This window comes from Poecilia reticulata, linkage group LG7 (genome assembly GCF_000633615.1).
Source record: "Poecilia reticulata strain Guanapo linkage group LG7, Guppy_female_1.0+MT, whole genome shotgun sequence".
Classification (NCBI taxonomy): domain Eukaryota; kingdom Metazoa; phylum Chordata; class Actinopteri; order Cyprinodontiformes; family Poeciliidae; genus Poecilia; species Poecilia reticulata.
In genome coordinates, this window is record NC_024337.1 from 22471934 (window position 1) to 22485729 (window position 13796).

Genomic DNA, 13796 nt, shown 5'->3' on the forward strand with positions numbered 1-13796 from the left:
CATCCATCCATCCATCCATCCATCCATCCATCCATCCATCCATCCATCCATCCATCCATCCATCCATCCATCCATCCATCCATCCATCCATCCATTATCTCCTGATTATGTGAGATCCAATCAACTTTTTCCAGCTCTGATCAATTGTATTGTCTCAACACGGCTGTAGGAATGAAACAAGTAATAGTGATGTTTCATTAGTGGGTAAATTTTAATTATACTTTTGCTAGCCGGCGCTCAGTCTGTCCTTTATTTTAGTGAAATTAAAGTAATTGGAGTCAGTGAATGTTGGTTTGAATCTTATTGGAAATTCAATTTGGTTTATCTGAGCTTGCAGACTCTACAGCTCCCTGTTTGTATCTATTTGCATCTTAACAGCCTTTTAATGCCATGACTGACCAAGGTAATTGAATTAGTAGAAACTATCTCTACATCTTTAGTTTGTTTTTATTTTTCTCTTTAGTTTGTCTGTAGTTTTTGCTTTGTGTGACATCAACATGCATACATTTCTTCAACAGTTTCAGCTACAAACCATGTTGTCTTTGTTCCGTAAGAGAAAGACACTAATACAACAGGCCACCTAGGGCTCTGTTAACAGATGACAGGAAGCCTGATAACAGTGATTTTCTCTAGTCAGCCATCTTGACAGGATGCTGAAAGAGGCTGCAGCCTCTGTCATCCAGCAGGAGGTGGAGGCAATTGAAGCTGCCTGTTTCTCTTTTAATGCACTTGAATGTAATGATTTTTAAGCCTGTCACTTCTGGTGTCTCTCCATACAATGCCATTAAAAAAGGAAATAATCATGTGCTAAGGCTCATTGAGCTGTCAGGAATCAAAATCCCCAAATTTGTCTACACTGAATCTATCATTAGGATTCAGCTGTGTTCCGATTGTCTTTCTAAAAGGTTTTGTTTCCCAACTTTGGACTTTTGCTCAAGCATAACTTTTAGGTTAATAATAATTTGATTACTAAAAGACACAATAGCTTGCGTGAGATGACTTAGGTTTATTAAGGTTCATAAAGCAATCTATGTTGTCTCACAGTCCATCAAAAATCTATCAAATTCGCATTCTCTAAAATCAATCCATCTTAAGATTGTTTCTTGACCTTTGCATTAAGTGATATTTATCAAATATTTAAAGAAGAATCAGGGGTTGTTTTATTTTTATAGAACAGTTTTGTGTAGTTTTCAGGCTTAAGATTTATTTATTTAAATTAAGAATCATTCAACAAAAGTTATGAAAAAAAATATACAGGAAGTAGTAAAGAATCCATCCATCCATCCATCCATCCATCCACCAATCCATCCATCCATCCATCCATCCATCCATCCATCCATCCATCCATCCATCCATCCATCCATCCATCCATCCACCCATCCATCCATCCATCCATCCATCCATCCATCCACCCACCCATCCACCCATCCATCCATCCATCCATCCATCCATCAGCCTATTAGAGTTGCAGGAAGCTGGTGTTTCTCATCAGCAAGCAATTTTATTATAAAATTTATTATAACTAGACTAAAATCTGTTAACTAGTGATTTCATTAAACGGAGGGCATAAAAAAATTTTTTTGACTTACTATTCTACTATAGATACTTTCAGTTCAAGTTCCTCAAGATCTATGCTCCTGTGATCCATCGCTGCAGTCTTTTATTCATTTCTTTCTGATTCTCGTCCAGAAACCACTGCCACAGTTTAAGTACTTCTTAGTTTGGTTTGCTATACATCCTTTTGTCCTCCCTGCTATGTTCTTGATCCCTTATATTTCCACTGTGTGTAAGCTTCACCCTTTCATTTTAAGAACGTTTTTTTGAACATGATTTTGCCTTCATCCTGCTTGTGTTTGGGTCTTCCATCACCAGCATTGGTTTTTCAGTCAAAGAACAGACCGGATTTGCTCTCAGGACAGCTGTTGATTCAGTTTGTGACTCACAGATTAGTTCTTATCCAGGTCATTGGATGTCTTAGTGCTTCCTCATTTTAGCTTCAGGATTGCTCCTAAATAAAAGTACTGAGTGACGTGGCACACACGTCTGAGGTGGGTGGAGGGGAAATGGTTTCTTTAACAGCTTTGCACCAAAGTAGTCACACACTGTGCAGCATGAAATCCAAACAAAGGCTCATTGGTGGATTATTTTTTCTCTGACGGAGTCAGAACACACTTGCTTTTGGATGAGTAGACATCAGGAAGAGCTGATTAGCCAATCAGGAGTCAAGTTGGGGTAACGTAAGCGCAACATCTTGGTGCAAAGTCAATAAATTGGAGAACTATGTTGTGCTAAACAACATTATTTTATTCTAAAACAAAAGTCAAAAAATATCTCAATATTGAGTCTGTATTCTCAGATTTTACATTTTTATATTTTATATTGAAACCGATACAGTATTTCTAAACCTTTTAAGTTTTAAGATAATATAAAAAAAAAAAACCAAAAAAACTTTTAAAGTCAGCCTTAAATGACTTGGAGAAAGCAGTTAGTGCAGGTAAAAGGTCAACCTGAGATGTCCACTACAAGGCATTTTATATTTCATGTTTTTGCCTCAAAAAACATCTACAAATCATTTTCAGGACTTGAAGATGATTTGATTCATTTTCAAATCATTCAGCTAAGATTAGAAGATGAATCCAGAGAAAAAAAAAGCAAATCCTCTGAAAGTTTGTTCTAACACAAAAATAATTAATTTTTCCTGATTCATGTATTAGTGCACTCAAAATAGTTTCTGAGTGTCACAAGCAAACAGATCAGAACTGAAATGAACACTATTCATTATTACTATAGCATTATGTGTAAACATTAAATTAGGAAGATCAATCACGCACTGCTAGGAGAATAAATTAAGCTAATTTAGAATTGATTTTGCTAAGGAAAATACATGAGGCATTTTTACGATGATAAATTATTTATGAAACTAATCACTAAATGATGCACAAAAAAAAGATTTAATTTAGTTATGTATGTGTATCACTTGTTCTCCAGCATGAGAATGGAGGTTATGCAGGAGCAAAAGAAATCATTACTTCTTAAACCTTACTTTTTCATTATTGCATGGTACCGTATAGTACAGTATAGCATAGCATAGCATAGCACAGTATAGCATAGTATAGCATCACACACTATAGTATAGTATGGCACAGTAAAGCATAGCATGTCGCAGTACAGCATAGTATAGTATAGCATAGCATAGTATAGTATGGGGTAGCACAGTACAGCATGGCATAGTATAACATAACATTGCATGGCATGATATAGTATAGCTCACTACAGCATACCAGAGTATAGTACAGTACAGCATAGCATAGTATAGTATGACACAGTATAGAACAGTGTGGTACAGTACAGCATAGTGTGGTGTGGTGTAGTGTGGTACAGTATAGAATGGTACGGTACAGTATAGCATAGCATAGCACAGAACAGCACAGAATAGTATGGTATAGCATAGTATAGTATAGCATAGCATAGAATAGTATAGCACAGTATAGTATGGTGTAGTATAGTGTAGTGTGATAGGGTGTGGTATAGCGTAGTATAGTATGGTATACTATAGCATAGTGTATTATGGCATAGCATAGTATAGTGTGGCATGGCACAGTATAGTATAGTATAGTATAGTATAGTATAGTATAGTATAGTATAGTATAGTATAGTATAGTATAGTATAGTATAGTATAGTACCTTTTGCTCCTTGCAGGGGAAAGGCACCTTCTTTTTACAGTAATTTTCCTCCCCAGTGATTATGTAAACTTAATCTGAAAAACTTGACTGAGCACAAACAATTTTGATTCGGAGGCCGGTTGGCCTAAAATCAGACAAGCGACAAGATTGCTTTCCATCCCAAAAGTGTTTACCTCTTGAGTACCAATCAGCGTTTTCTTTATTTCACCAACTAACATGCAAATACAAGGGGAGGTTCAGGACAAGGACACTGAGTGCTGCTGCATGATGAATTCAAACTGCAGCGGATATGCTGAGGGTATGGGTACGCTGAGATTTGCTTTAAGCAACGTGAATATTAGCTGTTAAAAGTTTAAAGAAGCTCATTCTGTTCTAGGTTGAGTCTGCAGCTGCAGGAGCACAGAGCTCATTGTCCAAACACTTTTAACTCGAGACGCTGACCTCCAAGGATAACAGTCATTGAGGGAGAAACATAAACGGGTCCTGTTGGCATGAAGGGCATACTAAATTCATTTAAATGTAATTTCAGAGTAATGTAAATGAGTTTGTTGCATGAATTAATGAAATGAAGCAGAACATGTAAACTGCTTTGCATTCAATTCAAAGCAATGGAACCGAACACATCATATTCAGTGCCCTTGAACTTTAATGTCCTTTCTAGAGGGTTTGTATGATAGACCATTGATAAGTGGTGGATAATTGTGAAGTAGGAGGAAAAGGATTTCATTTTCCATAAACACAATTTATTTGTGTTTAACATTTAGAAAATACATTGTAAAAGCATATAGAAACTGTTATTTGTTTTATATTTTCTTATTTTCTTCTAAGTAGCTCGACTAGGTTGACCACAGAATGTTTCTCTCCACCCATCTTCCCATCAAGTCTGACCAGCTTCCCTGTTTCTGTTGAAGAAAATTATTATAACTTGACAATATTGCCTAAACTATGTTTCTAAAACTGTCTTAACGTTGAGACAATTCATTCTTCCCCTTCAAAATAGCGTACCGCTGTGTTAGTCTGCCAGATAAAATTCCATTAAAATACATTGAAGTTCATGCTATTAATGTGGGAAAATAGAAAAAAGTTCCAAATCCTTTTGCATACCATTATATGCTAAGATTAGTTGTCATTAAGGCTCTTTCTGCTATACCTATTATGATTTGAAATACTTAAAATTTACACTGTATTAGAAATGTATGTAAATTGGCCACTATGGAGTGTCCTTCAGTTACAGTTCTGTCTCTGACCTGCAGCTCAGTTCTTCTCCTCTGTTATCCATGAGCCTCCTGGCTAATATATAACTTATGCTGTGATGGATAATCAAGTACAGAGGAAAGGAGGATAACTTTGAGTCTAACTTTATTGGGGGTCCAAGGATAATGTAGCAAATATAAACATGTGCTTTGTTTCAGTGGTCAGACATCTTACAAGATGGTTAAAAATAATAGTTATTAATCTTGTCTTTCAGACAAGACTAAATTGGGAATTTAAATGTTTTTACTTTTTCTGTTTTAGGTGCACCAGTATTATAATTCTTTACCAGAGGAGAAAGTGCCATACATAAACAGCCCAGGAGAGAAATACCGCATCAAGCAGCTGCTTCACCAGTTGCCCCCACATGACAATGAGGTGACATACACTTTCAGCCATGAAATGACATTAATGTTTGAACGTTGAAGATGTCTGGTATTTGTAGTTTTTATGTTGCATGATGATGATGAGCTGTGATGTCTCAGGTACGTTACTGCAACGCACTGGACGAGGAAGAGAAACGAGAGCTTAAGATCTTCAGCAACCAGCGGAAAAAAGACAACTTAGGCAGAGGGAATGTCCGTCCATTCCCCCTCACCGTGACCGGGATGGTCTGTGAGAAGGTAAACAGGGGAACTCCTCTTCATTTTGACTTTTATTGAATTTTTTTTTACCTGCATATATATTTTTGAGACAACTTCCTGATTTCTCTTTTCCTTCTCTTACCATCTCCCCCTTTTATCTACTTGTTCCACTCTCTTCATCCTCTTCCTCGCCATCAGTGCGGAGGTCAGATAAACGGAGGGGAAATTGTAGTTTTTGCTGCTAGGGCGGGACATGGAAAATGTTGGCACCCTGGTTGCTTCGTCTGCTGCACATGTGAGGAGCTGCTGGTGGATCTCATCTACTTCCTTCAGGATGGGAAGATCTACTGCGGCCGACACCACTCTGAGAGGCTGAAACCCCGCTGCTGTGCCTGTGATGAGGTGCGCCTGACTGGGCCTGAAGCCCTTTGGGATTGGAAAGCCTGAACAACACAGAATCTGAAAGGTTTTGAACCAGTTTACAGAGAAAAGATGGCTCTGTTGCTCTGTTAAATATGCCAGGCATGTAGTTTCCCCTCGCCAAAGTCTGGTCAAGTCCTCTTGTGTTAATTACCTGAACATATTGTGACCCAGATGATCTATTAAGAGGGCAGCTTTTGTTGTTTTCATAGCAAAGATTTGTTTTCAAATATGTCGTTTAAAAGAAAATCTGTAGGACAGAAAGCAGGCTACAGTTGAGTGGTGTTGCGATGCAGCAAGAAGGACTCTGGTTAAATCCTGGCATGGGGTCTTTCTGAGTGGATTTTGCATGTTGTACCCTGTGCATTAGTGGGTTCTTTTCAAGTACTTCCGCTCCCTCCTGATCTCATATAGAATTTTACAACTATCTAAAGTGCTCTTTGGTCTTTTTGGTGTTATTTACTTAAGTTCTCTAACAATCTGAAGCCTATAAAGAACAGCTGAGTTTATCATACTTATTAATTACAGTAATGTGAACTATTTATAATAAAAATATAATTTTTATTTGGTTGATTTTATTTAGGAGTACCTAAATAAAATCAACCAGTAGGCAAAATGTAGAGATGCATACCATAAATTTTTCTTTTGTACATAAAAGGAAATGATAAATCATCATTTGTGCTACCTTGTGTTGGTCTACACCAGTTGTTCCCGACCCTGGTCCTCAATCCCCCTCACACTGAGGCTACACACCTGACTGAATTGAATGGGTGATTAACAGGCTTTAGCAACATTAAATGCCATGCAGAGAAGGTCATGCAGCCATGACCTCCTCTGCAGAAGCTGGAAAAGAGACACATCTACAACATGTAGAATTGGAGGGTTTAAAACCCAGGGTTGGGAGCCACTGGTCAATAAAATACTCAGAAATTCAAAGGGTGTGAATACCTTTGCAAGGTAATATATCAAATCTGAGCATTTTAAATGAAGAGTAATACAAGTGCGGTTGATGTATATGGTTTTGCCTGCTATTTTTCTTATACATATATACATGAGCAGATGGGCATTCTCAGTCTTCAGAGAGTAGACCATCTGGTCATTGATTTGATTGCCGTGAGCACAAGACACAACACACAACAGGCCTTTATGCTTCTCAGCTCTTTAAACTTCTTGACCTTGTTAATTCTCTTTTCACTCTGATTGAATGATATTAGTCATCATCATTTTTCAGAACAGACAGGATCCCTGTTTTTTAACAGTCCCACCCACAGATGGTATGTCATTTTCTTCATCAAAAAAAAGAAATCCTGTTAAAATACATCTGATCGTCGCAACTTATTCTTCTTACATCAGAAGTGTTCAAGTGTGTATGAGTTGCTTTTCTTAAGCCCTCAGAAAGGAAAAATGCAGAAACAAATGTAGGATACGACAAGAAAGTATTGTACAACGTACAACCTGTTGTAAAACGTACTTGTCCCTCACGTGTTTTTTTACAATCAAATGTTTCAGATAATCACACAAATTTTTATATCAAATAAAGAAAGCATAAGACATTTATTTCACAAAGGTGAGACAGGCCCTCATCTCCTTTTTGTTCAGCTGAGTTGTTTTTTTTTATATATATCTCCTTGGAAATCTCCCAAGAATGCAAATTTACCCAGTTTTTTTCTAATTGTTTATTGGTGAACGTTGACTCTTAAATGAGCAAAGTAAAGTCTGCAGTGCTTTCGATGTTTTGGGTTCTTAGTGACTTTCTGGATAAGTTGTTGATGTGCACAACCTATTTCCACAAATAGGCGGAGACTGCACACTTGAAGCTGCAGTTTACAGCCACGTTTCCTCCTCACAGAGCATCCATCCCTTGTGCTTTCCCCACTCAGCTCCTCCAGATTAGCTATAAAAATGAAACTATGTACCTGGAAAATACATAAAGAAAATATTTATCATAATTCAGCTTTTTGCAGCCTAGACAAGTGTACTTCTGCCTACCATCATTTAAACATGGAACACGGAAATGTGTGACTTGTTAGCCTAAAACCTAATCCCGTGTTTTCTATTTCCACAAGTTACTTTTGTTTGTTTGATGGTCCGAAACATATTAGTGTGGCAAAGAGTAAAACGAATACTTAGAAGTGGCTTCGCAGAAAAAGTACCGAACAAAAACAACAGCCTGTTGGTTAAATCCTAGATTACCCCAAACATGGGCCTCGCTCTCAATGGGATTTTAGGAAATATTAGCATCTGTTCTGACCAAGTTTTTTTTGTGTGTGTGTGTGTGTTCTTACCACATGTGTTTGCTGACTATTGTAATATCTGAACCACACAGCTAATCTTTGCCGATGAATGCACTGAGGCAGAGGGAAGGCACTGGCACATGAAGCACTTCTGCTGCTACGAATGCGAGACCACCCTCGGGGGCCAGCGCTACATCATGAAGGATGGACGGCCACACTGCTGCAACTGCTTCGAGTCTCTTTATGCAGAGTACTGCGACGCCTGTGGAGAACACATAGGTACAGCGCACCTGCAACAACACACACGTACAGTTGGCAAAACACACGTACATGTTTTACATTCCACACTGCAATACAGCAGCTCAAACAGCCTCATAATGAATGTATGTGTGGCTGGTATCAGCTCCGAGCCTCATGGGTCACAGCTGCAGAGAGGCGGATCCAGTGCGGTGAGATGTGGATGGTTATTATCATCCCCGGATAACAGTGAAGGAGTGGGTTTCAGAGAGTGCCCCCAAACTGTAACCAGATGGGAGCTGTGAAGGATGATTACTTCCTCCAGTCTGAGAGCAGCGCTTGTGAAATTTATTCGTGCTATCTTAGAAATCAAGCAATCATGTAAGGGCACAGAATCACAAATGTTTGACTCCAGGAAATAAAAATAAGAAAGAAGAGGTTAATCTGCTGGTTAAATTGGAATCGTTGGGTATACTCATTCACCAACATTGTAGTTCTGCTTATTTCTGGAATGTGGTCGAAAGGATTTTTTTCCCCTTTGTGATTAAAGGAATTGACCAAGGCCAGATGACATATGATGGGCAGCACTGGCATGCCACTGAGGAATGTTTCTGCTGCGCTCGCTGTAAGCGTTCCCTGCTGGGCCGTCCATTCCTCCCAAAGCAGGGGCAGATCTTCTGCTCACGGTCCTGCAGTGCTGGGCAGGTAAGAAAAACTGAAAGCAGCTACAATTTCATTAAACACATTCCTTTAAGCATTTTTATAATCAAACAAATCTGGTTTCTTTCCATGCATCAGGATCCAGAGGAGTCAGACTCCTCTGATTCTGCTTTCCAAAGCGCTCGCTCTCGAGAATCCCGCCACAGCACCAAGATCGGCAAGAAGGAGCGCAGGAATGCTGAGCAGGATCGCCGGAGCACAGAGCCCCGCCAGTCAGCTCCTCCACCCATGCCCGACCGCCTGTCTGCTGAAATTGATCCCCTTTCTGTTCCTATGGACCGACTAAGCCTTTCATCCAGTCAGACTCCGAGCAGGACACCTAACCGTACACCAAGCCGCACTCCGAGCCGAGCCCCAAGCCTTAACCAAGTGTGGATGAGCAGGGACGAACCCTACATCCCAGCTTCATACGAGGGCCCTAAAAGGGATCCCTCCCCAACCCCTGCGTCCATACACCTGCTGGGTCAGTGTAATGCCAGGCAGGGATACAATCCCAACACAAATGCCCATCCACCTGCCCAGAGTCCTGCCAACCCAGGCAAGAGGCCTGATTCTTGGGGGAAGGAGCAGGGCAATGCCAAGAGGACCCCTATGGCTGCCCTGAGGGGCCACTCCTTCAATGAGAACTGGATCCATCACAGCCAGGATGAGTTCAGACCCAACAAGCTCCGTACCCAGATGAGCTTCAATGAGATGTCCAGCCAGAATCAGGGTTTCTCTGACAAGAGGAGTACCAGTCTTCATGGATTCCAGAGAGATGGCAGACCCCCGCTGACAAGGAGAAACCACATCACCGCCATGAGCTTCAACGAGCCCCTCACTCCACTAGAACAGACGCCTCGTGGATCCATGGACTCACTTACTATGTCCAATACTGCAGGTAATGAATCGCACAACGTGGCTTAGACCTATGTAGATCACAGCATCACAGTTCAATAGAACATCGCTGAAAATGCAATTTAATTAACTGAATTAAAAAGTGAACTCTTATCACATAGTTTTGTTGCACAGACAGAAAAGCACATTTCACGTGTTTATTGCTCAAAACTAATAATTACCTAGAATTGAGTTTCTCTGAAAATGTTAATATTAGATAAAAATATTAAAAATTTATTTATCATTATCCATCTATAATAAGGGTAAGTAAAAACTGGTAAAGGAGAAGCTTGTAAATGCAGTGCTCTACATTAAAGCAAAAATAATGGAAACTTTTGTGAAAGAAAAACAAGTGGTGGGAGATAATGCTGATAAGATAACTGCAGCTTTGGCAGGATTGCAAAATAAATCCTATTGAAGAGTTTGGATGAGATTCACAAGGCATGGACTGTGTCTGGAGTCATCTACATTCCTTTGTTTTAAGCCATTGTCATTTGTCAGAAACAGCTTACGGAGGTTTGGAGAAAAAGGACTGGACTGTCCCTCAGTGGTCCAAAGTCCTATTTGAAGATTAAAGTAAATTTAGCATTGTATTTGGTCAGAGTCAGTAGTTCCAGTGGGGAGCCACAGAATCCAGATAATGTAGACTAGGGAAAGGTTGTTGTTTAAGCAACCTTTGTTTCCTTAACACCTCAGCAGAATTACAGGCCTCCGTGCCATGCTGCACCGACACATCGATTCAATAGGAGCCTCAACCAAGTACTGAAAATATATCATGTAAAGGACAAGGACATACTTTTAAGTTGCCTGAAATTTTTTGTAATAGAAAAAACATTTTCATTGGTCTTATGTAATATAATAATTTTATAAGCAACTAAAAAAAATATAGTCTGATCAAAATGGCAGAAATAAATACTTGACCTTTATCACTCTGTATGTGATGACACAATATATGAATTTCACTTTTGTGCTAAAGTAAATTAACTTTTTGATATTGCTCTTTGGTATTGAAATGTATCTTCATATTGTGACTGGAAAATATGATGCTTGATGTCCTGTCCTAACAGGTAACTCTCTGGATGGGGCCACCAAGCGCCAGGAGCATCTGTCCAGGTTCTCCATGCCTGACCTGAGTAAGGACTCAGGCGTAAATGTGTCGGAGAAGAGCAACATGGGTACCCTCAGCTCCTCGGTCCAATTCCACAGTACAGAGTCGCTGTCCTCTTCTCGCCCTTACAACAACAACATGTACACTCCCCTGAGAGTCGGGTACCCACTTCAGTACTGGGATGGCCCGCAAGACATCGGCTTTGATGGCAAAGGTCGTGTTGGGTTGATGGGCAGCAGTGGGAACCTGCGGATGGCTCCCATGAGTGACAGGATGCCACGCCGCCGCATAAACGCCCAGGAGTCTGTTTCACAGCAACAGCAGCCACAACCGAGACCCCACAAACACCACCGTGGGACTAACGGTAATGGTCACCACCGCAGTGGTCGCCATCACAAACGGTCCCGCCGCTCGCGCTCTGACAATGCCTTGCACCTAGTGGCAGACCGACCGAGTCAAATGGTGGAGCTTCCCTATCGCCGCGTACAAGAGGATTACGACCGCTTCCCCTCCGGTCAAGCTGCTCGGGAGTTGTATGGCGTGGACTCAGGCGGGCACAGGCAGATGCCCCACCGGCCTTGCCCGCGCACCACTTCTGACCTTACTCTGCAAAATGCTGGCTGGCAACCAGTGGGACTGGGTGGGCCGTGCTGGAATGATGGCTACATGGAAGCTGCTGACCCCTGGTGCTCCAGCTGCTCCTCTTCTTCTGAATCTGAGGCTGATGAGGGGTATTACCTGAGCGATCCAATCCCTCGGCCTGTGCAGCTGTGCTACATCAACAACGATGAGCTGCGCCACCGCTACAGCCCGTCTGGGATAGGGGCCCATCACGGGCCTCTGCACGGACCGATTCATGGCCAGCTCCACAGCCGACAGAGGAGGAAGAGCAAAAACTGTATAATTTCCTAGATGTAGAGCAAGGAAATGAGAAGGGAAGGGAAGAAGAGCGAAGGGAATTAGAAAGGTAAGAAGACAGAAGAAAGTGCTTGAGAGGAGGAACAGAATGAGTGGGAAGGTGAGAGTAAGACAGCTGAGAGTGTGTTCAGGGTGTGTGTGTGTGTGTGTGTTTCTGTGTTTGGCAGGGTTTGAGGGATAAAAAAGCCAATTTCTTTGGGCTTGCGAGCTTACACAACTCTACACTGGGTTATGGTTGTGTACACCTACACAGAATGATCTAATCATAAGAGGAAGCTCAGCTGGCTTACACAACAAGAATGTTTACAGTGACTGAGACCAACTCAACGATGGCACCAGGAAGCACTAATGAATTGGACTGCTTAATATGCCGTGGTCAAGGTATATAACATGGTGTACGTGCGTGTCTGTCTGTGAGTGTATTCATGTTACAGAGAATCTGAACAATTTCTTTAGTCTGAAACGGAAAGTAAAGCTGCAGTGCTCTGCAAGCTCAGAGAACCGAGCCCTGAGCAGCCGACTTCTTCTACACGGACCGACAAGAAATTGTGCTGGGATAGTGAAAGCTATGTGCTAGATTCCAAGCTACGTCATTGTTTACCTCTGTGGAATCAAAATGCTGCTGGAATATAGTGTTGGCTTCCTAGCCCTGTTATCAGCTTGTACAAAAAAAAAATATAAATAAATAAGTCTATTGAAACTTGTGCACTACATAGCCAGCTCTCCATGCTTTACCAAGGACAGAGCGCCGGGCAGCCTCTGCTCCTTGCCCATTCAGGCACAGTAACGTCCGGTATGGTCCTGTTTTCTTTTCTGCAACATGCTTTGTTTTACTTACAGATGGTTAAGCATAATTAAATAGTAATATGAATAATAATGATATTAACAATAATAATACTAATGCAAACAATAAGTATAATGATATTACAAAAAATACCTGCTAAATGTATATATAGTAATACACTTTAATAATAGATGAAGTACTGTAAATGTCTTGTATATATTGTCTTAAATATTTATATATTTTGTAACAAAAGAATCATTATTTGTATAACATCATAGAAATGGGGAGGCTTGCATGTGAATTTTGTTGTTGTTGTCTCATACCGAAAATAAAGTGTACTTTAACCAGGAAACTCTAACGCGAGTTGTACTGTACTGTTTTGCTCAAAGCAAGGTTTTCTGTTTGTGCTTCGGTGTGATGGAGTGACAAAAATCATCAACACTCTGTATGGAAACAGATATTTTGACATGAAATATCAAAGCAAGTGAAAGCAACCGCAATGTCTATGATTGTTCCAAACACAGTACTATAGGTCTACCAGCCTGAGGTGGTTTTGTTTTATTTTATTTTAGTTTAGTTTAGCTATTCATCCCATGGAACTGAATTGCTCACAAGAAGGAAAGTCTCAATCAAAATGTCTTTGTCCCCGACACTGATCCTAGTCATTTAACATTTAAGATGTTTTTCTAAACTTTAGATTTAGCACCAACACAACGTTAATTTGGTAACACAAAGATTGAACTCTTTGGTATGAATGCCAGGCGTCATGTTAGGAGGAAACCAGGCACAGCTCATCACCCGATCAACACCATCACTTCAGTGAAGCATGGTAGTGGCAGCATCATAGTGTGGGGATATTTTGCAGCAACAAGAACTGATAAGCTAGTCAGGTTAGAGGGAAAGATGAATGCAGCAATGTACAGAGACATTTTGGATAAAAACCAGAATGTCTGGTTGAGATCAGTGTGTTTTTGATCTCA

The 13796-nt window shown here is 40.5% G+C and overlaps 1 protein-coding gene across 1 annotated transcript in view; it reads left to right on the plus strand.

Annotated features, from left to right (window-relative positions):
- The window catches only part of LOC103467536 (prickle-like protein 2), a 52332-nt gene extending 39158 nt beyond the window's left edge, over nucleotides 1-13174 (plus strand). The window contains exons 3-9 of the mRNA XM_008413991.2: nucleotides 5200-5313; nucleotides 5421-5558; nucleotides 5718-5921; nucleotides 8266-8452; nucleotides 8961-9115; nucleotides 9209-10010; nucleotides 11074-13174. Coding sequence (XP_008412213.1) covers nucleotides 5200-5313; nucleotides 5421-5558; nucleotides 5718-5921; nucleotides 8266-8452; nucleotides 8961-9115; nucleotides 9209-10010; nucleotides 11074-12026 — 2553 coding nt within the window. The 3' untranslated portion in view covers nucleotides 12027-13174. The remainder of the gene's footprint in view (nucleotides 1-5199; nucleotides 5314-5420; nucleotides 5559-5717; nucleotides 5922-8265; nucleotides 8453-8960; nucleotides 9116-9208; nucleotides 10011-11073) is intronic.
- The last annotated feature ends 622 nt before the right edge of the window (nucleotides 13175-13796 follow it).